The sequence below is a fragment of the Toxotes jaculatrix genome, chromosome 19 (genome assembly GCF_017976425.1).
Source record: "Toxotes jaculatrix isolate fToxJac2 chromosome 19, fToxJac2.pri, whole genome shotgun sequence".
In the NCBI taxonomy this organism is placed as follows: domain Eukaryota; kingdom Metazoa; phylum Chordata; class Actinopteri; family Toxotidae; genus Toxotes; species Toxotes jaculatrix.
Window position 1 is genome coordinate 7744028 of NC_054412.1, and position 27936 is coordinate 7771963.

At 42.8% G+C, this 27936-nt stretch overlaps 2 protein-coding genes across 2 annotated transcripts in view; one reads left to right on the forward strand and one right to left on the reverse strand.

Moving 5' to 3' along the window:
* LOC121199478 (protein eva-1 homolog A) overlaps positions 1-23582 on the reverse strand; it is a 65916-nt gene extending 42334 nt beyond the window's left edge. Inside the window, exons 1-4 of the mRNA XM_041064200.1 lie at positions 23279-23582; positions 6431-6654; positions 4844-4967; positions 3266-3418 (exon numbers count right to left, since the gene is read on the reverse strand). Coding sequence (XP_040920134.1) covers positions 3266-3418; positions 4844-4967; positions 6431-6654; positions 23279-23387 — 610 coding nt within the window. The 5' untranslated portion in view covers positions 23388-23582. The remainder of the gene's footprint in view (positions 1-3265; positions 3419-4843; positions 4968-6430; positions 6655-23278) is intronic.
* Positions 23583-24605: 1023 nt separating this feature from the next.
* On the forward strand, positions 24606-26666 carry mrpl19 (mitochondrial ribosomal protein L19). The gene is made up of 6 exons (XM_041064521.1): positions 24606-24706; positions 24934-25054; positions 25164-25282; positions 25479-25613; positions 25774-25955; positions 26120-26666. Exons 1-6 carry the CDS (start codon positions 24628-24630, stop codon positions 26339-26341), a joined length of 858 nt encoding a protein of 285 aa, XP_040920455.1. The 5' UTR covers positions 24606-24627; the 3' UTR covers positions 26342-26666.
* Positions 26667-27936: the final 1270 nt, after the last annotated feature.

Sequence of the window (27936 nt, forward strand, 5' to 3'; positions counted from 1 at the left end):
AATTCACCGATTGAAATCTGTCAACTACTGCGCTGTGGCTACTCTTTCAAAACAGGTCTGAACACACATAGATGTACACTCTATATAATCTAAAAATCCAAAACAACACTGACATCCTGCCACTTATCTGCTCGGTCTGCATCAAAGTAAAAGAGAAATGTAGATAGAGTTACAGTGAAGCAGCTTGCACCCTAACAACTGGAACAGGCTTCCAAAAGCCAAGTGTTAAATTTGAACTGCAGCTGTGCATGCTCAGCTTTTAAAAGCTTCTGTGATCATCCAACCAGACCGAGCTTACAGTTTGAAACGTCTTACTGTTGGCCTTGGCTGAAGCACATACTCAAAAGTGAAAGCACAGAGGCCTTCAAAAAAAAAAAAAAAGAGAAGCAGTCTGAGACCCAGCATGCCAAGCATGGGGGGCTATTTAGATGTCAAGAGGTGTGTGTGATGGTAATGGGGCAGATGAGAGAGAAGGGCTGAACAGGCCCCTTTGCTTTGAGGATTCTCCATCTCCGCCAATACCTGTCCAACTCCACCAGACCCACCCCACCCCAAAACCAAGGAACAGACAAGATCAAAGAGATCTTGGCTTTTGTGTGCATAAGCCTGTGTGTGGACTTGTTTTTGTCTGTTACACTTTTCCAGGGCCTTTGGATTCAACAAGACAGTGGCTCTCCACAGTTCTCCATAACAGTAAAAAGTCCACCTTCAGAAGACAGGTGATCTTCAGACAACGTGGCAATCTAGAGTTCACTCAAAGAAAACTCCACTACTATTTGTCAGGTGGCCAAGGTTAAACTGGTCTTTGGATGAGACAGAAACAGAACATGTAAAGTGATTCTTTACAGGGAAAACAGTGTACAAGCAAATCCCTGCTGCCATACACTGCAATATCTCTCCACCTAATACTACACATAGTTCACCTGGACAGGTGCAGCCATCTGTATGAGTTCAGGTGTCGATCTCACACTTCAGGCAGTGATGAGCTTGCCAGGGCGGTGCGGTTTAGGAGATTACTATAACCTACCTTGTTGGCACATTCAAACACGCATTTAAAGAGACATAAAATCAAAATACGTACAAGACAAACTTGCACATGATGCGACTGCCAAGCCCAAGATTATTCAGACACACTGAACCACAAATACATACACACACACGTACGAAGCAACACACCACCACGGACAGGAGGGCAAAAAGAGTGGGGAAAGCCTTTAAAAATAATTAACGGTGTGTGTCTGAGCTGTCACTCAAGACACCCTCGCTTCCTGCTCCTGGTGACACGGGAGCCACATCAAAGACGGAGCTGACAGGGGAAATCCCACCAGGGCACCACTAGACAGTCTGGAACAGCCTGAGGAGGTGTTTGTGGGTGGTTGGAGCGTGTGTGCGCATGTGTGTGTCTATGTGATAGAGAGATAGAAAAGCATGCTGCAGAATGGGAGGACAGGAACAACAAGGCGTTCGTGTATTTCTGAGTATACAGCTGATGTAAACCCACACAAGGTTAACGTGATCTGACAGTAAACACCAGTTCTTCTCAGCTCTAATCTGGTCTTTATGCAGCTGTAACAGTAGAGTCAATTTTCCATCAATGCACAGAGAACCAAGCTACTGTATTTAATCCTGAGTCTGAAACAAGATATCAGGCCAGTCCTGTCTCACCCACTCCACCTACCTGTCGCACATTCCTGGTCCACCTGCATACAGAGGACTGGCTGAGGTTGCTTCAAAGCGGCCCCCAGTGTTCATATAGAACACAATAACACACACACAGACGCATACACACTCGCACAATGCTATTCTTTATATATGTCTCTGATTACCCGGTGACTGATGCCTGTGTCATCATTTCAACCCCATCCCGTCATAAAGGAGGTGACACACTAACACCCAGGCACGCACACACTTCAGGTTAGGTTCGTTATTCATTGTTTGAATTGTCAAGTATGGCGAATGACATTTAGCCTTCCTTCACAGCTTCATGCAGGCTGTTTCTAGTACACAGTCACCGGTTAGCTTACACCTGCTCTGGCTACTTATTTACAAACCTCAGTGTCCATTTCCTTCTATACATTAACCAAACAAAGGCAGCGCAGACTAAAGTGAAATAAATGAGCTGCCCGTAAAGAGGCAAGGGCCACCACCACAGTAGCTACAGTTATACTAAGACTTGTCATGTATTCAAGTATGGAGTCATTAACATTCTCCAAAACAAGAGCTAGAGTACATCTGGATATCCCATGCACTCCCACATGCACATACACACTCATACATACTTGGAGGGAACTCAATACTGTCCCTTTTCTACAGGCCAAACTCTGAGCTTTGGATGACAGAGACATCTGATCTACATTCCACCCCAATTCCCTTGACAATGTGTGTGTGCATGTTTGTGTGTGTGTGTGTGTGTGTGTGTCTCGACCTGAGCTTGAGCGGTGGTTTTACAGTGTATATCTCAGCGTTTCAGAAGAAGGTGAAGAAATGCTAAAAGGTGACATTTTTCTGAAAGTTAAATTATTAATCAGTTCTGCAGGTAGAAAGGGTTAAAGTGTTTGAATAACTGACGTCAAGTATGGGTGTGGCAGACCAGTGTTTGTTCTAGAGCCTCTGGAGCAAAGAAGCTGTAGAGGAAATTTTAAAAACCACCAAACCACAACAGCATCTCAAAGCAATATCACCCAAGTCAAAGAAAATTGATGAAGGAGAGGTTCAGCAGGAGTTATGAGCCTGGCTGTGTTTGTAGTTGTCTTTGTGGTTCAGAGGTGTTCGAGCCCTGACATGTAAAACTCATCAATAAAATGTTTCATGTTCCCCATCTGCTGGATGACGCCTGGTATGTTTCAGTCAGAGAAATGTCTTGACAAAAAGAACAACTCAAAGCCCAGAGTGACCTTAGGTTGCACTCTCCCCAATTCATTAATATGTATAACAACATTAGCAGGACAAGGAGACTCATTTGAACATCATGCAAACCCAAACAGGCCTGATTTACATTCCCAGCTTGTGTCTTCATGTAAGAAATCTCATTCCTCTCCTGACCTCAGACTGATCCCAGAACTGATGCTGGGAATAAAGCAAATGATAATAATGTCAAACAGTACTGATGTTAATACCATTATTAGCTTTGACCTTTACCCCTATCCTCTTCAAAACTCCACTTAGTAAACACTTAAGTTATGACCTGTCTTATATTTTAAATTACGGACTGTCAGCTGTCAGCTGCTCTTGTAACCTGCAATGTGAGAGTAAGAACGTGCCTCACCTACTGACGGGGCCCTCCTGTGATGAGGGGGACACTCCAGGGTGCCCTGTTGAGTTCGGCCAAACATGGCGGAGTAAACGGCGATCTGCATTCCCCTTTTGCAGCTCAGCCTCATCCTCTCCTCCTCACAAACCACCTTACTCTTATACTCGTCTGGAGAGATGAAAAGAGAGGATACAACATGTTACAAATAACAGAAAACCACCAATGAAATATACAATAATTAAAGCAATTTTGAATATTTAATTTATGGATAAAATATTAGCAAAGTGCTAATATTATGTACTTTGTATTTTATCAGTCCTATGTAGAGCAGCTTTTAATTCGCACAGAAAACAGTGTAAAGGCAGAAACAGAGGTACGGTTGCTCAGTGGACATGTAGAGCCATGCAGAGGCATTCCTCACACACATCCAGCCACAGTGACCTGTGACAGCCAGAGCAGCTCCACTGGCCAGCAAATAAAAACACAACAGCAGTCGTTTCTACATCCATGTGGGGAGTGGAACAGGAATGCAGAAAGAGGAGAGAGCAGAGAAAAGGGGGTGGACTGGTTTGGTATATATTCTGGTGACGGATTCACTCTTGTTCTCTTTTACCCCCCCTTTCTCCTTCACTTCCTCTGTCTTCCATCCACCTCTCCTTTCAGAGGCAGTGACACCTGCCCGTTGCACCTCACTAACACCCCATGCGGCCTTTCTCTCTTCCCCTGAGAAGTCATTGGTTAAGTGACAGTGAACAAAGAGCTGTTGATTGGCCCCGGGGTCCGGTGGAGAAAGAAAAAGTGGGGAGGGCAAGGGGATCAGTGGATTAATGCCCACTTCTGGTCACTCTAGTGTGAACTGCTGCACAGCTCAGTGCGGCTCGGCTCAGCACAGCACTGAGCCATGAATGGAGACTGAAATCTGGGTGGGATTACTGCACTGTTGTGGCTCCCCTCTGGAGTGATACTCTTAGCTTCCTGGCTCACGGGGAGAGAGAAGGAGAAGGATAAAGGAGGCGGCACGCAATAAGTTTTTTTTTTCTTTTAAATGAACCAGAGAAGAAGACAGAAGTAGAAAAGAGTTTTTGTCTACGAATTCTTTGAAAATATCAAATGAATTGGTCCTAGTCACAAATGTTATACATATAGATGTACATAACGTATTCCTCCACTGTTACCCCAAATTAAAAAACCACTGTCCTACAACAAACATGGGGACAGTAGTTTTTGAGCCACAGATAAGGTAGGAAAGACAAAAAGTACTGAGATAATAAGAAAAATAATGAATAATGCTAACTTTATCATTGAAGTCCCTTAATATAGATTAGTGTAATACAAGGAAAAAACCTAATACAAGGAAAAGACTTTTTCCATTGCTACAGAGTAGAGCTAGGGTTGTTCAATATACAAGAGAGCACGGATTTCCTTTGATTGTTATTGTTGCAGTTTGGTTATCCATAGTGCAAATGCAGTGACCCCACCCCTGGTCTATTTCTGACTAAATGTGGAGGTGTGTGAGAAAAGAGAAAGAACGGTTCCAAGCACAGGGAGGGACAAATGTGTCACTGTCAGGGTACGAGGTGATGAGGGACTTACTAGGTCTGCATTTGTACCAGACAATGAGGTATTTACTGCTGCCAGGACACTGGTCTGTCCCAAACACGCGGCTGTTGACAAGGACTTGACAGCTCCTTCTGTCTTGGCACTCGTCCAGCATTTTCTAAAGAAGGAAAGAGTGACAGAGAGCGGGACAAGACCAAAGAGAGGTTTAGAGAAAGAACAATAAGCCAGCGATGGCGAGACCAGTAGCAGGCAAACCTAAAACCACTTCAAACAGGCTGCTTATGGCCATGGGAATATGGAGGAGCAGGTAAGAGAAAAAAAACTCTGGAAAGCTCCATTCCACTCATTTCCTGGCATCCTACAGCTTCTCTAGTTTCATCATCCTTTAGCCTTCTGTGACCAAGGTGAGCACATTCCAACACACTACATTCCCCTGGTGCCGTACAATAGGGGAACTAAGGGACATGATCTGTGTATTTCCCCTATAGTGGAAATGAGAACCTTAATAAACCTTAATTAAATTAATTAAATAAACTTTAATTATTAAAAGAATACATATATACATGCCAGCAGGTTTGAGAGTAACAAGGATCAATGCTGTAACAACCTACATCTATTTTAATAATTGTTTAATCATTCAAGTCATTTATCAAATAAAAATGTCAAACATTTGCTGACTGCAACTTCTCAAATATGAGGATTTGCAGTTTTTTTTCTGTTTTATGTTGTAAATACAATACCTTTGGTTTTATTCGAACTCAAAATTTTTACTATTTAATTTATCATTTAATTTAGTTTAAATAATCAGCCTCAAATGTGCTTTGTATTTAGTGTTAATTACCAAACGTTAGCATGCTAACATACTAAATTGGGATGGTAAACATCATAAACAAAATTTGTAAATGAATCCACAGTGAAAATAATCCTTAGTTGCCACCCTGGTTGGGATACTCGTAAACTAAGCATTGGGTCAGCAAGGGTCATGAGCAGGTGGTGCAATGAGATTCTTCAGGGTTGTACTAATGTGGGTGGCGCAGCAGTCAGTAATTCTCTCACTTCAGCACAATGCGCTCTCTGTGCCTGTGCATTCATGGCAGCCCTGTCTATTATGGAAACGGAGGGTGTTCAACAGTAGAAGGCAAGGGGACTAAGAATAAACAAAACAACTGAATGAATGCTGAACAGGATGTGTTTGTGTGTGCGTTTGTGTTGGTGCTGCAAAGCAGGGCTTCTAGTTCAGCCGCATCCCAATTTAGAAGAGGATGCTAAGGCAAAGACCCCATGAAATCGCTTTGTGTCACTGGAACATACAAGCCTGCTTCCTCTTTAGAGAGAGTAATTTGCTGGAAAACCTCCTCACAAAGCATTACATAATAAGTGGTCTACCAAAATTTAACACTTGGCCAATTTGACCATTTTACAGGACACTTCCTCTCAGGAGGATTTGCAGCCCTAAAGTGAGGGTGTGTTCTGTATGTGTGTGTGTGTGTGTGTGAAGAGCGGACTGACAGAGAGGAACAAGATGAGATCCAAGTCTGGGATACATGGGATACAGTGGGGATAAGCCTCACAGACACATAGAGGCTGCTCTATCAGCAATGTGTGAACTCTGTTAATTACCTGTAGTGCAGTGGACACGGAACAATATCGATCATCCTCCCGGGAGTTGTAAGAACTTAGGAGGGCTCGATAGGTCTGAGGGCACTGCTGGGAGTCAGAGGCACCTCTCCTTCCGTAGAAAGCTGATTGGACGGTGATGGTGGTGCGGGGCGGGCAGCGAACAGACAGGAAGTCTCCTTCACAGGCCTGCTCGGTGTAGTTCCTCAACACTTTAGACAGGTAACCTAGAAGACAACAAGTTGTCAAAGCAGCTGTGACTATAGGCACTTTGACCATTGTTAAATGCATAAAACACTCTCCTTCATGATTTTTAATCTTGTTCTTCCATGGACATTTGGTTGTGCTGCATGTCAGCAAGCCCTGACAGATGACTGCTTGCATCTAAAAGACGCCTCCAGGCCCAGAATACCACAACAACAGAGAGAGAAAGTCAAACTTTTGCTTATTTAGCTTCTAGCGTCGGCCCTCCGGTCATGGCTGCAGAATAGACTCTTGTGTTCTAAATTAAAAATACCTGCCAAGGATGATTTTTAAAGCCTGACGTTATTACAGTTTATGTACCAGGATACAGAGTGTACTTACTGGAACATTTCCCTCAGATTTACAACAGAATTCTGATAGCATTTTGAAGCACTTCTAGTTCTGCAAAATGTTACAAGGCAATATGATGGTCAGCTTTTTCATATATATATATATATATATATATATATATATATATATATATATATATATATAGAGAGAGAGAGAGAGAGAGAGAGAGAGAGAGAGAGAGAGAGAGAGATAGATAGACAGAAAAATAATGTAAAAGTCTGGTTCCGGCAGTGTAATAGACAGATAGTCACTGTCTAGCTACTTCAGCTGTGTACCACCTTTCAGGCTCAATTTCTGTTACATTATTATGCTTCCCAGTAACCATGTTTACTTGCACCACACAACCAGCTGCTAACAAGACTGTGAATAGAAACATTACATAAACCATTTAATGGAAAAAGCACCAAGTGTACTTTCATTTAACCTTGGAGGCTGCTTGAAATCAAATAAAAGCTCTCATTCTTTTAAAACGCTGACATCTCTCAGCTAACTCTACTTTCCCATTAAGAGTCTTTGAGAGCTGCCAGTCGGCTTGTCAGTCACTCAGGAGAACTGAACCCATCACAAAGCCACCATTAACATTCCAGCCTGTGAGAAGGAAAACGCAGATAAAGGAGAGAGCTGATCCCCTGGCCACTGTCATATAATGTCTTTCTGGACTTATCTGGCCCATTTATGAGCTGGCTGCTGCAGAGGAGGAACAAACATTTAAATTGTAGCTTCTCCGATTTCAAAACTTTGCTGGAATTGTTAAATTCAATATCTAAATTAATTAAGCTTATCTCTTCATATCCAAATGTATAAGGTTCATTATCTAAATTTAATCTAATGCAGACAGAGTTTTTGTTAATCCATGTGTTATGTCACATATCTATTTTTCAAAGACTGAAGACCACTTGCAGATCAAGCTCGAGCTTCCCGGGCTAAGTGTTCCACAAACACATTTACAAAGAGTCAACACACACCCATGCTCACACACACACTCACAAAGTGGTACACACTGTGATTCAATTACCTTTATTTGGTTAGTGTTTGTTAGGGAAGAGGAAATAACACAGAAACAGTGCTCTCTAACTCACACATGAGCACACACGCACTTACACACAAAACACACACATTGTCCCATTATCACCATGGCCACAGTTAAAAGGAGGAAGGGAAACAAGAGACATTCCCAGTTATTTGAAAGGTCAGCCTCTCTCTAAATAGAGATGGTTATTAAACCACCATTGCTCACAGTTACAGGTTTCCACCTGCGGCTGGGCTGTGAAAATAGAGAACAGGTGCACATGCAATCTTATTTTAAGTTTATTCAGGGATTATTTGCATGCCTCAAATTTAAATGATCAGGAATGTGAAAGAGCGGCTGTCTTTATGTTGGATTTATATACTTTTTTCAATATTACCACAACCTGAAAAACATAGTTATTTCTGCTGTGGGACTGCGTTAAAAACCATAGAATCAGTTCTGATTTATGAACATATAGGTGATTTCTTTGTACAACTTAATGTATAACATGAAATAAAAGCATTTTCATTTTAAGACCGTCTGACTCTATACCCCCTGTGTGATTTGGCGTTTGCACTTACAGCGTCACTGTTGCAGTTTTAATTCCTTCTTTTAATCGTGTGGGCTTAACTAGTTTCCCCCCCTCCACAGTTATGTCCTGCTCACTCACACACACACACACACACACACACACACACACACACACACACACACACACACACACACACAGGTCTGCTTTGCCTGCCACATTCCACACAGGGTGAGAGAGAACTTGGCATTCCCCGTGGCAGACAGACCACACACACACACACACACACACACACATGCACACACACAGGCATACAAAACGTCAACACAAACAACGTGGTACGAAAAAGCTTTGCTGCTTGGCTCTCGAAGCCAGGGTGTGTGGTGCTGGTGTAACAGTATCACATTATTAGGGCTGGTTCTTGGCAAAGCGCCAGTGCCATGAGAGACCACGAGTTTGTGCAGCCCTCCAGTTAACCGAGCCTTGGGTACAACGGTGTAACCATGGAAACGGCCGAGGTTATGAAGGGGGTGAAACAGAGAGGACTGAGGATAGATGATTGAATTCGCATGGGCTACTTGGAGGAGGAGTTTCTTGGGAGAGGGATCCTTAAGCAACAGTTGGAGCACCGCAAACACACAGATATGCCTCCCTCCACCCTACGAAGTGAGACTGTGGGTAAAAGGCAAACAGATTATCTCACACAAACCCTCAGGTGCTTTCAAAAGAATCCATTTCTCGTTTTCGCCATCCCACCCTCCTCCCACACTCTCTCTCTCTCTCTCTCTCTCTGTCTCTCTCTGTCTTCTTCAGGATCGTCACTATTGTTCCCTTCATGCTACCTGTTGACTGAAGTATCCTTTCAAGGCCAACAAATCAGGCAGGTTTAAGGCACCTGTGTAAACCGCCCAGCCAATGACAGGTGTCCCTCAGAGGCAGAAGGCTGAACAATGCTGGAGGAACACCCAGGCGTCTCTCCTCCTCCCTTCTCCTCCCTGATTCTTTTCATGTGGGGCCAGACTCCTTCCTTAACTAGCTCTCTGCCCTTTCCCTTGACAAAAGCACGGCACTATTATGTCTGCTGGTTTGTTTATTCGGTCATTAAAAGACAGGAGGTTGCGGTCGTGATGCTGGTCGTGTACAAACAGGTCGGTCTTGTCGTGAACTGGATTGAAAGGCCTGCAAGGTCCATTTAATCTCTGCACAAGCAGCACAGGGATTTGTTATAAACACAGACACAGGCAACTGCACCTGTCTTTTGTATCTATCGTGCAACACAGATGGGATTTTGTCATGTGAAGCAACTTAACCTGTCAGTGGGCAAGAATGTCCACCTTTCAGCTGCAATCTCAATATTTCAGCCAACTGTAAAAGCTAGAAATCAGAGGCTCTTGTGATTATTAGCTCCTCATTTGTGGTCATGTGATGACCCTCAAGTCTGACCCAGTGATGGAGAGGGTCAGGAGATTAGTGATGGGCCGCTGTGTTGTGTCAACATGACACAGAAAGAAGCCTGTTGGAGAAGGATTTCCTCCTTGGGAATCACTGATTAGTCATAACATGGTGCAGGTCACATACCAGTGCAAACTTACAGAGTGTGGGTAAATGCTTAAAAAACTTCATTCATTACTAAATACAGATGAAAAACTTGTATTTAAGTTGTTCCCTTCCAGCTGGAGCCACCACTGCAATCGTACCTGCCTCTCCTTTCAGGTCAGACTCGGAGGAAATCTCTGACTAATTCTCCTCATGGTCCATTGAGCTAAGGTGTTCAATGTCTGCTAAGAATGAGCATGACAGGTATTTCTGACATGAACTGAGGGCAGGTGGTGGGAGGAGGAGACAGGAGAGGGGAGAGAGGGCGGTTTGATTCCAGAGGCACTTCAGGTGGAGACTCGGTCTGTTATTCCTACTCAGGGCTTTCCCCTGCTTTTGAAAGATGCCGCCTCCTTCTATTGGCCAGAGCTGGAGAATGAACAATGCACTGCAGCATGAAGTATTACTGACGTGCTATAATAGAGCAGGCCTAATGCTGCTTATTATTCAGCTGCTTGCTCCTTTAACTCACTTTTATGCTGCTTGTGAAGTAATGTTTGTAAAGCCTCTCGCATTGGGTAAGAATGTATGATATTGCAAAATATTAGAAGATTACAGCTTAGCGTAATGCCACAAAAGTGCCTGTTTACACTGTAGTTTAGAGATAATCAACGGGCTGTATAAACTGCAATCTCTTGATCATGTATATATAATAAAGAGATATAAATTAAATATATATCTGTAACAACACCTCAAAACGCATTCTTTAGAAACTAAGTAACCGAGGGGTTCTTGAAAGCTGCAGAATCAAAGGCTGTATCGCGTTTCATCTTGGTACATTAGGTATTTAGGCATTTACAGCTTCATGACTTTATTGGTGTTATTTTAAGCAAATTATAGCCATCAAACCATCAAATGTTCAAAGATGCAGAGCTGCAGGCCTGCTGCTGGGGAAGGAATTCCCCTTTAAGTGGTGATTACTGGGAAGAGTGGAGGTTTCCCTCAAAAGACGCAGGCCGCGCTCTGGCAGCACTCTAGAGAAGGCTGGTGGAGATGAGGAGGGGAGGAAGGGGGGCAAGATGAATAGAAGGGAAAAGGATGAGTGATGGAGAAGGAAAGTGGTAGATAAAGACACACTGGATCCAAAAAGACACCTGTTAAATAATCAAGCGTTGATTAAAATTCTGAAAAGACATTGAGAGGGTCATGGTTTTAAATGGATGAGAGGAAAAAGTTGCAGGATGCTGGTCATGAGAAAAAGAGCTATATGGAGAGAAGAAGAAAGATCTTTTAAAAGCAAAGCCCTTGCTTACAGGATGTGGCAGCAGAGGTCCAAAGGCCAGAGCATGGTGGCTTTAGGCCCTGCTGTAATTACTTTTCTCCACAAACCACAGAGGCGGCACAAGGGCCTGGAGCACGGCATGACATATAGATAAAACAACCGCTGATTCTAAATCATATGTGGTCAAAACTCTGCATTCACCTCGTCAGACCTGAACTTAAGCTGAATATATGATACGTGAGCTGAATGGGACAGGCTGATGAGGTGTGCTGACATTAAATGAGACCTCAAATATGTGATGAATAAAAGAGCAAAAGTTCACACAGATGCCACCAAGGACACGCTGACACACAATGGACATGACTGTCACAGCAAAACTTCAAGCAACTGCTGCTGTAAACATGCCAAGCACAGTCCTCACTGCGAAACCCATTAAGGTTTGAGGCAAAAAAAAAAATGCATTCTTAAAATACACTGCATTCCTCTGATTACAATACATTAGTCTTGCTACTATAGTCACGTTTTGGATTAGCCTACTTTTTAGCTAATCGCATTATAGGGCAGAAAAAGAGCATAGAGATATTTTGCTAAAGCCTAAGCAGTTAAATTTGACATAAGTCAGAGAAGGATTAAGTACTGTAAATGGGTAGCTCAATAAAAGTTCTTTCAAGTGCTGCAGTTCGTGTTGAGCAAACCCACCTAAGATGTTGTGCATGAATCTAAAGAAACATGCAGCTGCTTGTCATTTTGGTACGGGACCTGCAAATATTTGATGTATTCTTGTGATCTGAAGATCTGAGGCTCTATCATTCTGTTTGCCCTTATTAACAAAGCTACAGTGTCCTAAAAAGGCTTTGAAAGCCCTGAAAACCTGTTTTCTTAATCAGCTTCCTAAGATCCAGAACGGGGGTCTTACATACATAAATAAATTTTCTTTTGGAATACTTGTGATTATTTCCAATGAGAGAAATTCGAGAGTATGGTTAGGAAGTTTTCTGACTGGTCTGGTATAGGAAGGGCTCAGCGGGCCCGAGGTGATGTCACATACCCCCTTAAACCAATCAGGATTAAGCAACATTTGGATCAAACGTGATGACAGCTTGCGGCTTGTTCGGGCACTCTCAGTTAAAATCTGATCAAACCACAACTCACGCTCTGGTGATGGACGTTAGCTCAGTTTTTAAACTCATAATAATATTTTGATATTATTTTCTTCTTCAAATATATTCATATATAAAATATGATAAGAACAAACTGTTTAAGATACCAACTATAAATATGGCCCTTTATGTGTCTGAGGCAGTGGTGGCATGGTGATCTACAGACAGAGTGGCAGCAGGGTGTCTGAGAAGCAAGGGCAGGTTTGTATTGACAGCAGTAATGGGCGGCACGTGACGGCTGTTGGAACTGAGTGAGGTGTGGACGTTCTTGAATACTTACTGAGAATGTTAACAGACACGTACTGTACACACAGTTACCGAATGGGTGGGGGTGTCAGCTGAAGGGGCTTACTCACATGAGGCTGGTCCCCTGGATTTAACCACAGCGCTGGTTTTGCTCTTTGACTTCACACTAAAAACCCACAGAAGACCAGGACCTAACAAAACACAACTTTAAACCCCATTTCAGGGTGCCCACCTCTTCCCCACGGGAGATAAACCCAGCATGTGCTTCACATCCTGCCATCAGACTTCAGGCTGATCAAACAACAGCTAATGAAATTGGGAAGAGAAACCTCTGGAGAGATCAGAGGCAGAGTAAACAGAGTGACTAACAGCTTACTGCTAAGAACAGGACGAAAAGACGGGGCCTCTGCTCAAACTAATCTTAAGATTCACAAGCATGACGTTCTTCATTTAATTCATGTTTAGATTTAGTTCACTGATGCACTAAAATTCTGTGGTTTGGAATCCAGAGTGCGTGCTAACACATTTATCCCCATTCTTTTTAAATCAGCACATGGGCTTGTCGTGTATCGTCATGTTGTGTATCAACATCCTTGAGTGATGGTCTTCTTGATTTGAAGTTGCTAGCTTATCCCCCCCCCCCCCGGCCCTCCCCTGACAGACAGAGACCTGAGCCTGAGCAGCTGAAGTCATTAAAACCGGAGACACAAACACAAACACTCTGCTTGCCCGGTTCTTTCCTCCTCCCTGAGATGGCTTATCTTTCTAACACCTACACACCCAATCACACACACATGCAGGCTCACAGAGACGCACACACAGACCTACAGTGGCACGCAGAGGCAAATAAACTTCAACATGAACAACAAACTTCTGTACCCATCCCAGCCCCCAGCTTTCCTGAACACAGCTTATTTATTTGTTCACACTATGACATATATGTCTAATAGCAGTGGTCTCCCAGGCTTTTAAAAGGTTGTTTGTGTTATGGCCAAAGGTTTTAAAAAGACCTTTAAATCAGCTTCAGTGCAGTGTTAAAGTTGTATTTGATAAAAAAATGATAGTATGATGTTTGCTTCACTTGTTTCCACCAGCAATGTGGAGTTTTATCAGCCGGGCAAACAAGACATGAGAAGGGGATTAAATAGAAAGAACTGGAGGGATGCCACATGCTAAGTCAGACACATATCAGGTGGGACAAGGAATTTGTGCTCTGGAGGAACACACAACAGCTCTTCTTGCTTGTTCACAACCACACAAAACCAGGAAAACAAATCCACACTAAACGGTCGAGCTTAAATAAAACCACAAGAGAAGCTTAGGCTGACAAAGGCTAATGAAGTCAGGTTAGCAACAAGTTCGGGTTTATATTTCAGGCTACTGGCGTTAGATAACACCTACAGAGAATGAGAGGAGGTCCACCCGTGGGTCTGTTGCCTAAGCTCATCCTGAGGGGGTGACTGGGAATGAAACATCTGTCGGCTTGGAGATGGCTGCACGGTTGGACAGTGGCCACTAAATCTCCCCTAGGGAGTCCCCAAAAAACCAAACACTGGTCTCACCCAAGCCCTCCCATGACCTCTGTTAGCACGTGCCTCTCCTTACGACCCCTGGGGGTCAAAGGGCACTGGGCGAGAGGACGCTTTTACTATGACTCTCTGTGCATGTGTGTTGTGTGTTTCTGATCATTGATGGGATGGTGGGTGGATTGGTGAGGGTGAAGGGGGATGAGTGAGGGGCAGAAAGGTTTCAGGAACACCCTCCCTGGTGTTTGCATGCATGTCCAGACGCCCACAGGCGCACGCACATGCGCACACACACGCACGCATGCACGCACGCACGCACGCATGCACGCACACCCACACAGAAAGTGTGTGACAGAAAGAAACGTGGAGAGATGGAGAGAAAGAACTGGAGGAAGACAGATCTATCATTTTAATGGTCACTTTTATGGCCTGGGAGAGTAAGGTGGCAGCCAGACTGCCCCATCACTAACCACAGTCCAGCAGACACCAGACAGATGCATCAGTGTGTGGGCTTTATTGTCGCAAAGTGAGCGACAGATGTATCCTTCTTCTGTATTTTCTCACCACAGTGGACTGGATTGAAGTGATTGCTGGGTGTGGCAGCAGTGGCCTAAGTGAGCTTTTGAAAGAGAGATCATCAAGGGAGTGATTTCCTTTCACTCGTTTTCTCTGCTGCCGTGAAGTTCAGTCAGAACTATGTTGAGGAATCGGCCATTGAGTCGGCAGCAAAAGGCTCCAAAAGAACCTGAATCTTATTCTGCTGGAAAACCAACCACCTTTTAATTAAATTACATACGTGAACATTAAATCTTAGTTAGATTAGCAATACCCTAAATACAGTACATAAGATGGGGGCTGGGGTAGTGAAAATGGTGTTGGCATGAGCATATCTGCAAATTAATAGTCGATTAATCAATTAGTTGATCATCAGAAAACTGATCAGCCGCTATAATGACAATCCATTAGTGGGTCTCTGGTGTCAGTTTTTCTAATGCTAGGATTTTATTCTTTTCTCATTGTAAACAGAAATCAAAATCAAATCTGACATTAACTTCCCCAGACATACAAAAGAACTCTAATATCTTTGAAACACAGCTTTAATGTGATAACAGCACAAGAGCATACCAACATATCAAGGTTCAAGAATGCACTGTTAAGAAAAGAGAGGTATTTTCTTAAAAAAAAAAAAAAAAAGTAGGTAGGAGTGGGTGGGCACTGAAAGGCTGAGCTTTTTGGGGAATTAACAAGCTTATCTGGGGGGCTGTTCTGTGAAAACAAGCAACAGAACAACTCCTGAGGAGCTGAGGGAGTGAAAAGCCATCTGCAGCATGTCCAATGGGACTTAACAGTGAGATCCCCTTCCATTTACAACAAACCCAGACAGATCTGCAGGAATGATCACACTAGACGTGAAAGCTTGCCTTGCTCAGGTGATTCTGAGTTTTCGGAGTGTTTGTTTTTGTTGCTACAGAGTAACTGGGGTCACTTTGGTTATAAGTTTTGGCATGCCGAATTGACAGTCTTGGTTTGTACGCTATGCCTGTGCATTTACTAGATTAATTACTGTGTTGAACTTCCTACAGGGACTTTATGTTGTTCAGGTAGAAAACTTCGAAGGCCAATGGCTGTCTTCAACCTTTACTGAAAGTGTATTTGGCTTGCTGAATAGCTGTGCACCTACATGCATTTCTACGATGACGCTACGCTGCGAATGGAACAAATGCAGTTTAAGCTTGCCTGATAAAAATGATTTAGGCATGTACAGGGAAAAAAAGCAATGGGAAATCTCTCTCCCCCTCTCTTGCTTCCTCCCCCCTTACCTGAGCCAGCCAGAGGAGCCAGTAAGCAACAGATTAGCAGTGCTTTGGGGAGCAGGCTGCTGTAGCGTGCTGTAATGCAGACTGTCAGTCCGTCACAGTTGGGGGGCTACACAATGCCTCCTTGTTCAGACTGGCCCTTTTGCGCCCCACCTCTCTACCTCTCCATCTCTGTCTGCCTCTCTCTCTCTCTCTTTCCCTCTGGTGGTGTTTTAATCAAACCATATAAACTAATAGTGTTCACTCTCCAAAACTGAAGATTGAAACTGAAGACGAAAGAGAGGATTGAGGGATGGAGAAAGAATTAAAAAGGAAGGCGGATGTGTAGACTCCTAAATCAAACATAAATCAGGTCCCAGGAAGAGAAAGACAGAAAAAACAAGACAGAAGGGAGGAGGAGGAGGGGCATCAAAGCATGGTTGACATTCTTGAAGACGCAGGAGAAGAAAAAGGTGCGTGTGCTGGCTTTTGCATGTGCATGTGTGTTGTGTTGTGAGGGGGCTGTGAAGAGCATAATTCAACAGCTTGCACGTAAGTGGGGTGGACACGAGGAAATAACTGCCAGCGCACACACCCACCAGTGTCTTTCTCCGCACTAGTTTCTGTTTAACTACAGCTCAGTTTCATCCTTAAACTGGATGGTGCAAGCCTCTGTACCTGCAGCAGCAGGTATCACTGCTTATCTGATTCGCTGTGAGCTTTCTGCTCACAAAGAGACCATAACTTTAGCAGGAAAACACTGTAGAGTCAGAGTTTAAAATAACAAATGAGAATACATTCTTAATAAATTGCACAGTTGTTGCCTAAACAGAGACGGTGGAGATGAGAGAATAGCTTGCTGCATGAAGCAACACCGGGGTGTCACTGAAGAATCTTCTTCACAAATTTCACTGTGTTTTCTTACACCTCCCCCACGCAAGAGAGGGCAAGTGCAAACACACGCCTGCAATGTCTACATATATATACATCTTTGTAGATAAATGGTTCAGGAATAAGACCCCCTCCTCCCTCCCCAATAACAGTTATTACTATAAAACCATCCAGCTCAACATCTGATTGGGCGATTTGGGTGGTTTTAGGGATTGACAGAATTATATGCATAATAATGATTATCGTATTAAAGGCTGACGGGTTGAGCAGTTTTCTGCTGATTATAAGATTTGATTAAGACATCCAGCCCATCTCAGCTGGTAGTTAGACCTCCTTCTCAGCCCATGTTGTTAATTTAAAATGCAGTCTGGGTTTAATTTAGGAGTTTCGCACCAAAATCAGGTATGAGACAGACACTGTCTGAAAAAGTGACACCTACTCTCACTGGAATTATAGTCATTTTGGGTTGTTTTTTTTTTTTTCTTACAGCAGCCAATGTGAGACCTCGGTCAGCACACTGATAACACTCCATTACAGTACAGCATATTGCTGAGTCTTAAGTTACACAGTTGGCGACTGTCATTCTGAATCATCATTTATATGCAGTCATGGAAATCAAACAGCTCACAAATAAATAACCACATCCTAGAATAATGAGAAACAGGTAGAAACAGAGTTGGAGTACTTGCTGTAACTTCTGTTACTTCTTTTCACTTTCTCCACGACCCACTTTTTCAGGCCATCTCAGACTGGTTGTCCAGACTGGTCAACACTATTGCTCAACTGACAGATTTTGGCCAAGCGAACCACACTGAACGGGTAAACGCAACACAGTTCAAAACACAGACAAAAAAAATGTTATAGACTGCTACAGACTTTCTGCCATCTCGCCTGTTTTTAATTGAGCAACAACAACAGTTTTACTACCTCTTCCCCAAGATGAAGATGAAGTAAGAGCTGAGCGGCTGCCATTTTGACAGCAATGATGACATCATCATCATTGCTGTGGAAAACAAAATTTTGCCTGACAAGTGTGTTTCTGTTCTTTGTGTGGTGTCAGGACAGTGCTGACATACTGCAACTTAATTTAGTGCAGTATTTCCCCAACAGCAGCCAGACCATTAAGGATGTTTTACCTCTGTCAGGATGTGCTGTCTCCCCACACATATTTTGGCAACGAGACAAAAACTGATTTTGATTGGTGCACGTTAATATCGCTTATATGCCAGGACTTGACTCAGTTGACACAAAGCTCGTCTTTAAGACTAGGTCTACTTTGAACACATATGCACATTAATCATGTCAATGCTTTTGCATTAAAATCTTTGTCCTTTTATTTGGGAATTTCCAACTGTGCATTTTGGTTCTAGTAAAAACTTGATTTATTTTTTAAAAGCTAAAGTTGTATGTACATCTCAACAATTCACTTTTTTACTCTATCACTCCACAGTGATAGCTATGACTTTAAAGCTTCTCTGTTTGTTGCAGTACGATGTGGCATAATTTAATTTCCTCACACGGTACTTAAATTGAACAGTGGGGAAGAGTTGTTTCCTGTTGTAAACACCCGTCTCTCATCACCAACACCACTTTGTTGTTGCCCAACATGATGTCAAGCTCTACTTTATGTGTCTGTGTTTGTCTACTTATTGTATCCAGGAGGAGGGACTTACACAGTAGGTCATGTCTTTCATCATGATCATGTTGTGCCAGGCGAGACTTCCACCTTAAATTACACACACATACCATTCACTATGCCATAAATGCATACACGGGCACATGCATCCAGACGTAACCTGCATTAAATCTCCAAGCTGTCTGCACCAATATGCTCTTTAGTTTCAGGTTTCAGGTTTTGTAGTTGCAGACCCTAAAAATTAAGTCATCTACAACTTTTGTTACAGAAATTTTATGAAAGGATTTGGACTTGATAAGCAGATGCAGAAACACATTCAGATTTGATAAAATGAGCAAAGCCCAAACTTCTGCAACCTGTCTTCTCAAGGCATTCAGGTGGATTTAAACAATGAAATCAGGAAGGGATTTTAGTTCCAACAGCTCTTTATGTGTTGATACCATCAAGCAATGAATTCAAATCCTTGGCAGGTGAGTCCTTTGGGAACCTCATGCACAGAAACTATTCTTTGAACAGAAGCACCCCCTCTCTATTCAGTTTGAGAGAAAAGCAGCCTTATACCAAGTCCTTGCTGTCCGCCTAGCCGCCTGCCTCTACCACAGTAGACAAAACAAGTGGGAGGCAGGATTTGTTTAGACAGAGCTCACCTGGCGCTCACGCAGACACAGAAACAGTGATCAGGCAAGCCCCAGGGAGGAGTAGAGGCAGCAAGGAGGCGGGGAGGAGAAGCGTGGTGGTATTGGTGAGGAAAGAGGCAGGGGAGCTGATGCGTGTGTGAGTGGGGGAAGGGAAGGGACTGAGAGGAGAGAGTGTGGGGTTCAGTGTGCTGCCCTTATCCAGGGCCACTCAAAAATCAGAGCAGATTAAGATTCGAGGGGACTGGAGTAGCACTCAGTCATAGGTGGAGGGGTGGGTTTGTGTGTATGCGAGTGTGGGGGTAGGCAGTTAGGAGTAGCCTAATCCAGGACTTGCACACAGGGTAATAGCTGAGGTGGATTTATGTGTCTGTGTATGTGTTGGCTGCAATGCCATGCAGCTTGCCCATAAAGAAGCTATCAGCTGATCTGACCCCTCTTGATGGATCGAGCTCCCCAGTCATTTTACAACACCACATCAAACAGCTAGTAGACCCATTTTATTCATCCCTCATTTCCACGGCTACAGTTTAACATTATTTTCATAGTCAATTAATATGACAATGATTTTCTCTATTAACTGATTAACTGCTCAGTCCACAAAGGTCAGAAATGTGTTCAGACGACTAATCGATTATTTCAGCTCTTTAGTAAAAGTCAAAAATGTACAGTTAGCCCAGGAATTACAGGGCTAACTGTACAGCTGTACTGTGAAGTTATGCAAACATCCTCATTCTCTTTTAGACTGAGTTTAAATTCATGTCCTAATTCTGCTGACTTTCTTTCTACCTTTCACAATTGTGGTCAACATGTGCGATGAGGTTCGACAGCGGGGAACAAAGAGTAAGATGGATGATAACTCCCCCTAACCACACACTCATAGTCACTATGGGTTGACCTCAGTTGACCCCTTAGCCCCTCAACAGCCTCACATCCCATTCACTGGGGTTAAATGGGGTTTTGCCTACAGGGGTTTTATGACAGAGAAAGAGAAGTAACGTTGGCTCACTGTAGCCCTTTGGCAGCGTCATAGAGTTTGCCTGGTAACAACGTATAAACAGTGTGGTGGTTCTAAAATGTTCTAGAGTTAAAAAAAAAAAAACATACCATGCGTCAGTGCTTTGTTTGAGATGAGTCCAGCATCCATCCCTTCCCTTTTCCCTCAGAACTATGTGCTAACAATGATAATCTGTTTTCTATGGCAGCTGACGACAGCATCCAATAGGACAGGCAAGCAGAAATAAGTCAGGTGACACTTATGTAGCAGTATTTCAGTTAGCAGACACACCTGCCTAAAGGCACTTGGAACAAAATTAGATTTATAGTCTTAGATTTGGGTTTAGTGTCTGCATCTACTGATTATCTTCATGATCAATTAATCTGTAAAATGTAAAAACAGTGAACAGGCCCATTAAAGCCTCTGGATAATGTCCTCAGATTGCTTTTACTGTTTAATCAAGAGTCAAAACCCCACAGACCCTCAGTTTTCTATCACTTCAGACAACACAAAGTAGCACATCCCCACAACTGTGAAGCCTGTACTTTAGTAAAATGGCATTCATGATTTATCGAATATCAGAGGATTAAAGATTTCTACCAATACATGTATAAATGAATCAACTAATTGTTTCAGCTCTATTTTAGTGTTAAAAAAAAAACAAATGCTGCACAGTGTGCATGGAGCAGGATGGCAGTTGATTGATAAAGGACAGTCACGTTACAAGCTGAGCACAAGCATTATGGAGATGAGGCAATTAGGTTGTAATGAGTTCTATGAATTTTCAGTTTAGAAAAGTGATAAAAACAACAACAAAGTACAGCTAACTTCTAAGATAAAGAGCATTAATTAGCTTACTTGCTGCCTCCGTTAGCCAGGGGGCTCCTAAGTGTTGCACAGCTCGCTCCACACTACTAATTAGCCGTTCAGGCAGCTGTATAATAGAGGATGATAACAGGGAGCGAGACAGAATTAAATTACCCTCCGACATAGTTCGTTTCCATTTCAACAGTTAGCTGAAAGCCACTGTTGAAATATGAAACTGCCATTACTCCTAGTTGTTGTCAAATGCAAGGCACACACAATAACCTACAAACAGCATTTGATGAAGTTAAATCTGCTTTTACTACCATAGATGTTCCTCTGGAGGTCAACAGTTGGCTCAGTGACTCAGTGACTGAGGTCCATTGATGGGACCAGCTTGTCCTCTGTCACTAATTCAACCATCTGACTGATAGAGGTCTGACTGACAGATGTTAGATCTAAACCTACCACTTCTGTCAGCCTGTAGCCTGACAGTACCTGTCAATCAAAGAGCTCCTCTGAGTCTCCAGGGAGACTCCAGCTGGTCAAGAATGTGAAGACTGAAGGATTTCTTTGTCCCTGAGGTATTCCGAGACAGTCCCCTTTCTCATTTCATTCACAGGGATGCTTGGTCAGCACTTCTGCAAAAGTATGCTGCGTAACGCCTCTGACGAGCAAACAACACTGCATCTACAGTCTCGACATCGGTGTCCCTACAGGGCTTATGGATAAAACAGAGATTAGGCCCACCCAAAGCACAGGAAGAAACCAACATGAAAGTAGTGTTTCCTCCCCATCCCCCTAAGAAATCAAGGGTCACTGGGAAGTCCAGAGGGAAAGCGATGAAATGTTGAACCAAAGCTGAGATTACAACAAATTAATTTTTGCCCGTGACATAGTATTTGCATAATCATGTCTAAGCCGGGTCATGTATTGGTAAACCTGCTCCTAGCAGCGGAAATCTGGAATCAGATGGTTTTATAGTTCTCCCTTCTTGCTTAATTAACCACCATTTGATCTACTCAATTGTATTATTTATGACATAACCAACAAGGACTCACACATGCCTGGCAATTGCAGAAACGAAACCTTGTTAACAGCCTTCACTCCACCATAATCTTTAGCAGCTCATTAGGCAGCAGCATGGACACATGCACACACAGTCATACACAGAGGGCATGTTACATACATCTGCTCTTTAGCACCTTTCCCCACAGTGTTAGTCTGCTTGTTTCCAACCATTAGACCCATTAGAGGCCAATTAACACCGACACAAAGCTCCCCTCCTGTTTTATGGCACTGTAAACAAAACCTGCAGGCTTGCCTTGGGCTCAGCACAGTCCAATAGCCTATAATGCAACACAGAATAACTCATTAGTTTAGTAATATGCTGCCTTTCCTTAGAAGACATAAAAGCCTACATATTCGGTCACACCAGCATGCACATAAACCACAAGTAATTGGCAGGTCCCAGCCTTGTATTGACTTTACTTTTCCTACTGATTGTACTGTATATAAAGCACAGAAAATAATAAAAGTCGGCATTTGCTTTCTTCTCTGAGCTGTAAATCTGTAGCAAAGGACAGCTCTTGGTCTAGACAATAGTTCCCATCGAGTAACACATTAACCACATTATCCCGCTTATCTCAGTTGCATCAATGGGATATGTGTTGCAGAGCTATGCTGCAGTGATAAACCAACCCTTAATCCCTATAGTAAGATGGCTTTAGTAAAGGGGAACCTGTTGCTTGAAGTTCCCTATATGGGTCATTCTCCGCAAAATAAGTGTCAGAATTGGCCAGAAGATAAGCACGATAAGGGTGTTTTCCGCATGTTTAAGTTGTGTCCTTGTCAGTTTATGAAGCAAACATTTGAGTGTGCATGCTGCAGCACGCCAGAGGCACGGGTCGCCCAGAAAGGAGAATCTGATGCGACGCAACACTAAAATCACTGCTCACGGTTGTTTGGGGAGTCGTGCTCAACACTTTAAACGATGCGTAATGACTTATGTTGTTTGTATTTCATCCTCTAGGGTGCAAACAGTGGCCCATACCTCTCAAGCGTTAAATTGAATGAAGCTCAAGTGCACATAACATACGCAGAATAAAATAAGAGCTGAACATGCTGTTGATAGTCGCTTTTAAACCCTAGGAAACAAGTTTACGCTGCTTTTGTGAACAAACCACGAACACATTACAACTATTCCCAACCTGAAAAGTCTGAAGAGCCCTTCGTGAAATCGCAGAGGACGGTCAGGCACGTTATTCCCAACAGGAGCGCATTACTGACGGCTGAGAGAGTCCCATCTGAGAAGAACATCCTTGAAGCCTCAAAGTTTTTGAGTCTCTCCGTAGCATTAGAAAGTCCAACAGAAGCAGCATTGAGTTTCAGGTTCTGCGTCGCAGGCAGGAGATGTGCGGTCCCATCATGTCCCTAGTCGTTCCTCATCCTCCCACCACACTGCTGTGAGACTGGGATCGAGGTTCCTCTGGGCTGGAGCAGTGCGCAGCTCACTCAGTGCATTTCTAACTGCGTGTTGCGCTGTGTTGTGGAGGCAGCCCACCTGGAGGACCGGCGCTCCCTTGCATGGTCTCAAAAACCCTGAGTTCCCAGCCAGATACACGCAGGGGCGAAATATTTCGATAAACTTAGTTTATAATGTACTAGGAAGGTTTTCTGTGCAGTCTTTGACCTCTAGGAAATGATTTGCTTTGGTTTAACAAAGATCTTTTTCGTTTAACTCAGTGAATCTCAGTGGCGAATTCAACAGAACTAAGTACATTTACTCATCTACAGTATTTGACTGTTATTGACTATTTTATTATTCTTTAAACTTCTCTTGCTGTATGCTTTTTGGAAGCAAATATTGTTCTTTTTTTTAAACTGCACTTCATTAATCTGACAGGTATTTGTTAATCAAGATGGCACGTCACAAAAAAATGATCATCTGATGAAATTATAGATTAAACATGCTTACACATTAACACATAATTATATTTCAGTAATATAACACTCTGTCCAGTCTGTCCCCTAATGAGTACTTTTACTCTTGATAATTTATGCATTTTTTCTGCCAATACCTTTGTACCTACAACAAAAATTATGGCTGCAGGCCTTTTACTTCTATTTTTTTTAATTTATATTTACATTTACAGTGTGGCATTGCTACTTTTACTTAATAGAGTAAGCAGAGGATTTCAAGAACTGAAATCAACCATAAGTGCAGAAAAAAAGATAAATTCACCTCTGTGTGTTGTTAACATATAGGCTACATTATAGATGCAACTTGTGAATATTAGTACAGCAAATAAGGCGGACAAATGATATTTAGCTACAGAGAAAAACCGTATTACTAAATATTTAAAATTAATGTTTTAGTTGCTCAGAGCAGTTATGAACTTGGAATAGGAACCAAATGAGATTTTGCAGAAACGATGGAACCGTTGCGCCATCTTGTGGACGACTCGCTAAACGACACACTGGGGAAAATCGCGTTTCCAGTACGTTCGCGTCTATACGGCTTCCGTACAAGTTCACATGTGACAACAGAAGGTCAGACATGGCAGCCTGCACCAAAGGGCTCGACAAGTTTATCCTTTCGCTGAGGTTGTTACGAAACCTCCAGCTGCAAAATGAACGTAAGTAAACTCGACAAACCACCTTTTGTCCATTACACTTTACAATTTCGTGACAGGTTGAGAAAAAGGGTTAGTACTTGTGATGTACATACGCTATGTGAGCTAACAAGCTAACGGTAGACTGTAAGCTATCGATTTCTCAGTCTAACAATGACAAACTCGGGTTTACCTTAGCTCCACAAACGTGAGTGATGCTTGTGCATAAAACTGCGTGTTGTTGTCTTCAGGCTTTTTGTCCACGTCTCTGTGTCGACCTGCTCCGGCGAATAAGAACGAGCCACCCAAATTCACTCCTCCACCGAAACCTGTCATCATAGATAAAACACAAGCTGCAGCATCTCTGCGAAAGTATGATGTCTCTTTGTAAAGCAGAAACGGCATCACAGTCTCATGCATTCATATTTACTTTTAAGCAAGTTTTTTTTAATGTGTTGACCCGGTTGTTTCGCCCTCTCAGGTTTCTGAGCCCAGAGTTCATCCCTCCAAGACAGAGAACAGATCCTTTCAAGTTTTTCATTGAGAGGAAAGACATGATCCGCAGGAGGAAAGTGCTCAACATCCCTGAATTCTACGTAGGTAAGAAACTAAATCCTCAGAAACATCCCCACTGCAAGGTTTGAATCCTCTTATCCAGATGTCGGAATAGCTTGAGACTGTAATTTAGTCACAGCTGGCAATGCTTTTAAAATTGTATTCCAGAAATATTGTACAGATAAAGATTCTTTCTTATATCCTAATTTCAACTGTGCAAATTATTTGTGATTGTTTCAAGGGAGTATCCTGGCAGTGACCATGGCTGATCCTAATGCCAGTGGGAAAACTAACCGCTTTGTTGGAATCTGTATCCAGAGGGGTGGAAAAGGGTTAGGAGCCACATTTATCCTAAGGAATGTCATTGATAGCCAAGGTGAGGTTTACTTAGTGTGTCTATATGTACTAGTTTAACAGAGGTCTACTGAAATGTCACACAGACTGTGGCGTCATTTCATTTACATGTATAAGAAATGAACAAGGTGATATCCAGGTAGAACTCCTGTTATAATAATATATCTGTGTGTGTGGCCCAGGTGTGGAGATTTGCTATGAGCTGTATAGTCCTCGTATCCGGAATATTGAGGTGCTGAAGCTGGAAAAAAGGCTGGATGACAACCTGATGTATCTAAGAGATGCTCTTCCTGAGTACAGCACTGTGGACATGGAAATGAAGCCTGTGCCCTTCTCCGTTTCTGGAGAGGTGCCTGTCAACAAGGTGAGACAGCTTCAAGATCAAATCATAAATTATAGTTACTGTAAACTCACTTTAGGGCACAATGCCAAATGCTGATTTTTTTTAAGGAATAAAAGAACAGAAAATGTATTAAAATACAGTATGTTAAAGTGTAAAGGGATTAAGCGTCTCTGTCCATTTACCAGATCAAAGTAAGGATGCTCCCAAAACCATGGTCGAAACGCTGGGAACGACCCAAGTTCAATATCCAGGGCATCCGCTTCGACCTGTGCCTGACCTCAGAGCAAATGGAGCACGCCCAGAAGTGGGCACAGCCTTGGCAGGAGTACGACATGCTGAAGGAGTATGACACGTCCAAGTTGGAAGAGCAGATCCTCAGTGAGGTCCAGCAGGGGATGAGCAAGTGAGGAAGAGCCTCCTAAAATGCAAACGTTCTTCGGTTTAATTATCAACGCAAGAACGGGAAAAGACTGGGATGTGAGGCTTGCATGGATGGGAAACACTCTTCCTGGAAGTTCATCCAGATGTTAACCACAGCCATGCAAGTGTATGTAAGGAGGGGCCAATAGGGAAACTGATGCTGTATTCTGAGGAGTCATGCCTTCTTTATTTTGTCTTATCCATCAGTTTGTTGTACTGTATGAATTCTTTCATTGGTCACTGGCCATAAGTATGACATTTGCCATTTTGCAGATGTTAAGTGGTTTCTATAATAAAATATATTAAACCCTGGAACTGCATCATGTGCTCTTGAGTTTCTCTTCACTTTAGTTTTTGTCTGCACTCTTGACACTAGGTGGCACTATTTCTCTATTTATGTTGCACCCATCAGCAGTTGCATAACAGCCTTTGTTGTATTGTGTGTTGCAGTGTTTTGAGGGAAGTTCCTGCCATGCTAAATGAACAGATGCATACTATTTCAGCCAAACAAATGACGAGAGGCCTGTTACCAAAAAGCAGGTTAACTGAGTTTTCTGGTTTAAAACTTGAAAACAAACGTTTTCCATCAGTACCAGTTCTAAATTTAAGGGGCTTCTAGGTCTAACTTAATAAATATTTCCAAATAAAAAAAAGTATATCTGCTGTTTGGAACAGGCCTCAGTACACTGCACTTGAAAAAGAAAATAAAAATAACGAGGACCAAGGACACCTGGTAGTGTTTTACTGTTGTGGATGGAAAATTGTGGTGTTGAGATGGTATGTTAGAGCGTCAGTTGGGTAGTATAAAAACACTTGGACTCCTTATGTTATGTCTGCTCTCTGTGAATGTGTGTGTGAGTGTGTGTGTGTGTATAAACACACTGAATGAGTCCCTGCACTCTAATTTCTCCATATTACAGGATGAGACGTGGAGAAAATGGTCTCTAATACAGGAGTAGCAGATGTTTACTGAGCTCATTACGGACCACACAGATTCCCCTGTGTGGAGATACAGTGGAATAAAGAAAGTGATTATTCGTGTTACATTTCAGGTCATGGAGTGTGAGAACGCTTTTAATGACAGTATAAAGCGACTCACAGGTTAGTCGGTTGAGCTAATGGCTATCTGACTATTTTTTGCCAAATCTTCTGCACCTGTTGAACCACAACATCAGACCACAACATCAGTCTATCTCAGTCTCAGCGTCATGAACGGTTCTTTTAGTCCCATTGTTGACTTTCCATCTAATTTACTCTCTGCCCAATCAGACTTAACCTGCAGCAAGAAAACCAAGTCCATCTGCTTCTGTGTACAGTAGACTGAGAGCCTGTCCTGCATGTTGTCATTACACTACCCACTGAACCAGCTGGCTCTTTCACCTTTTCATTTTTCACTCTCAGTATTTCTGTTTGGGACTGATTGATGTTCACATGTGGCGGCGGCAACAGAAATGTTTATCCTACAGCACGTTTTGGAGTCTTTAGAAGCATTCCACGGTGACACCACTGAACTGGTAAACCAGTTTAAACCACAGAGTTACTCAGTCTGAGTTACTGCTTCAAGGAAACTTCCTGCCTGTGT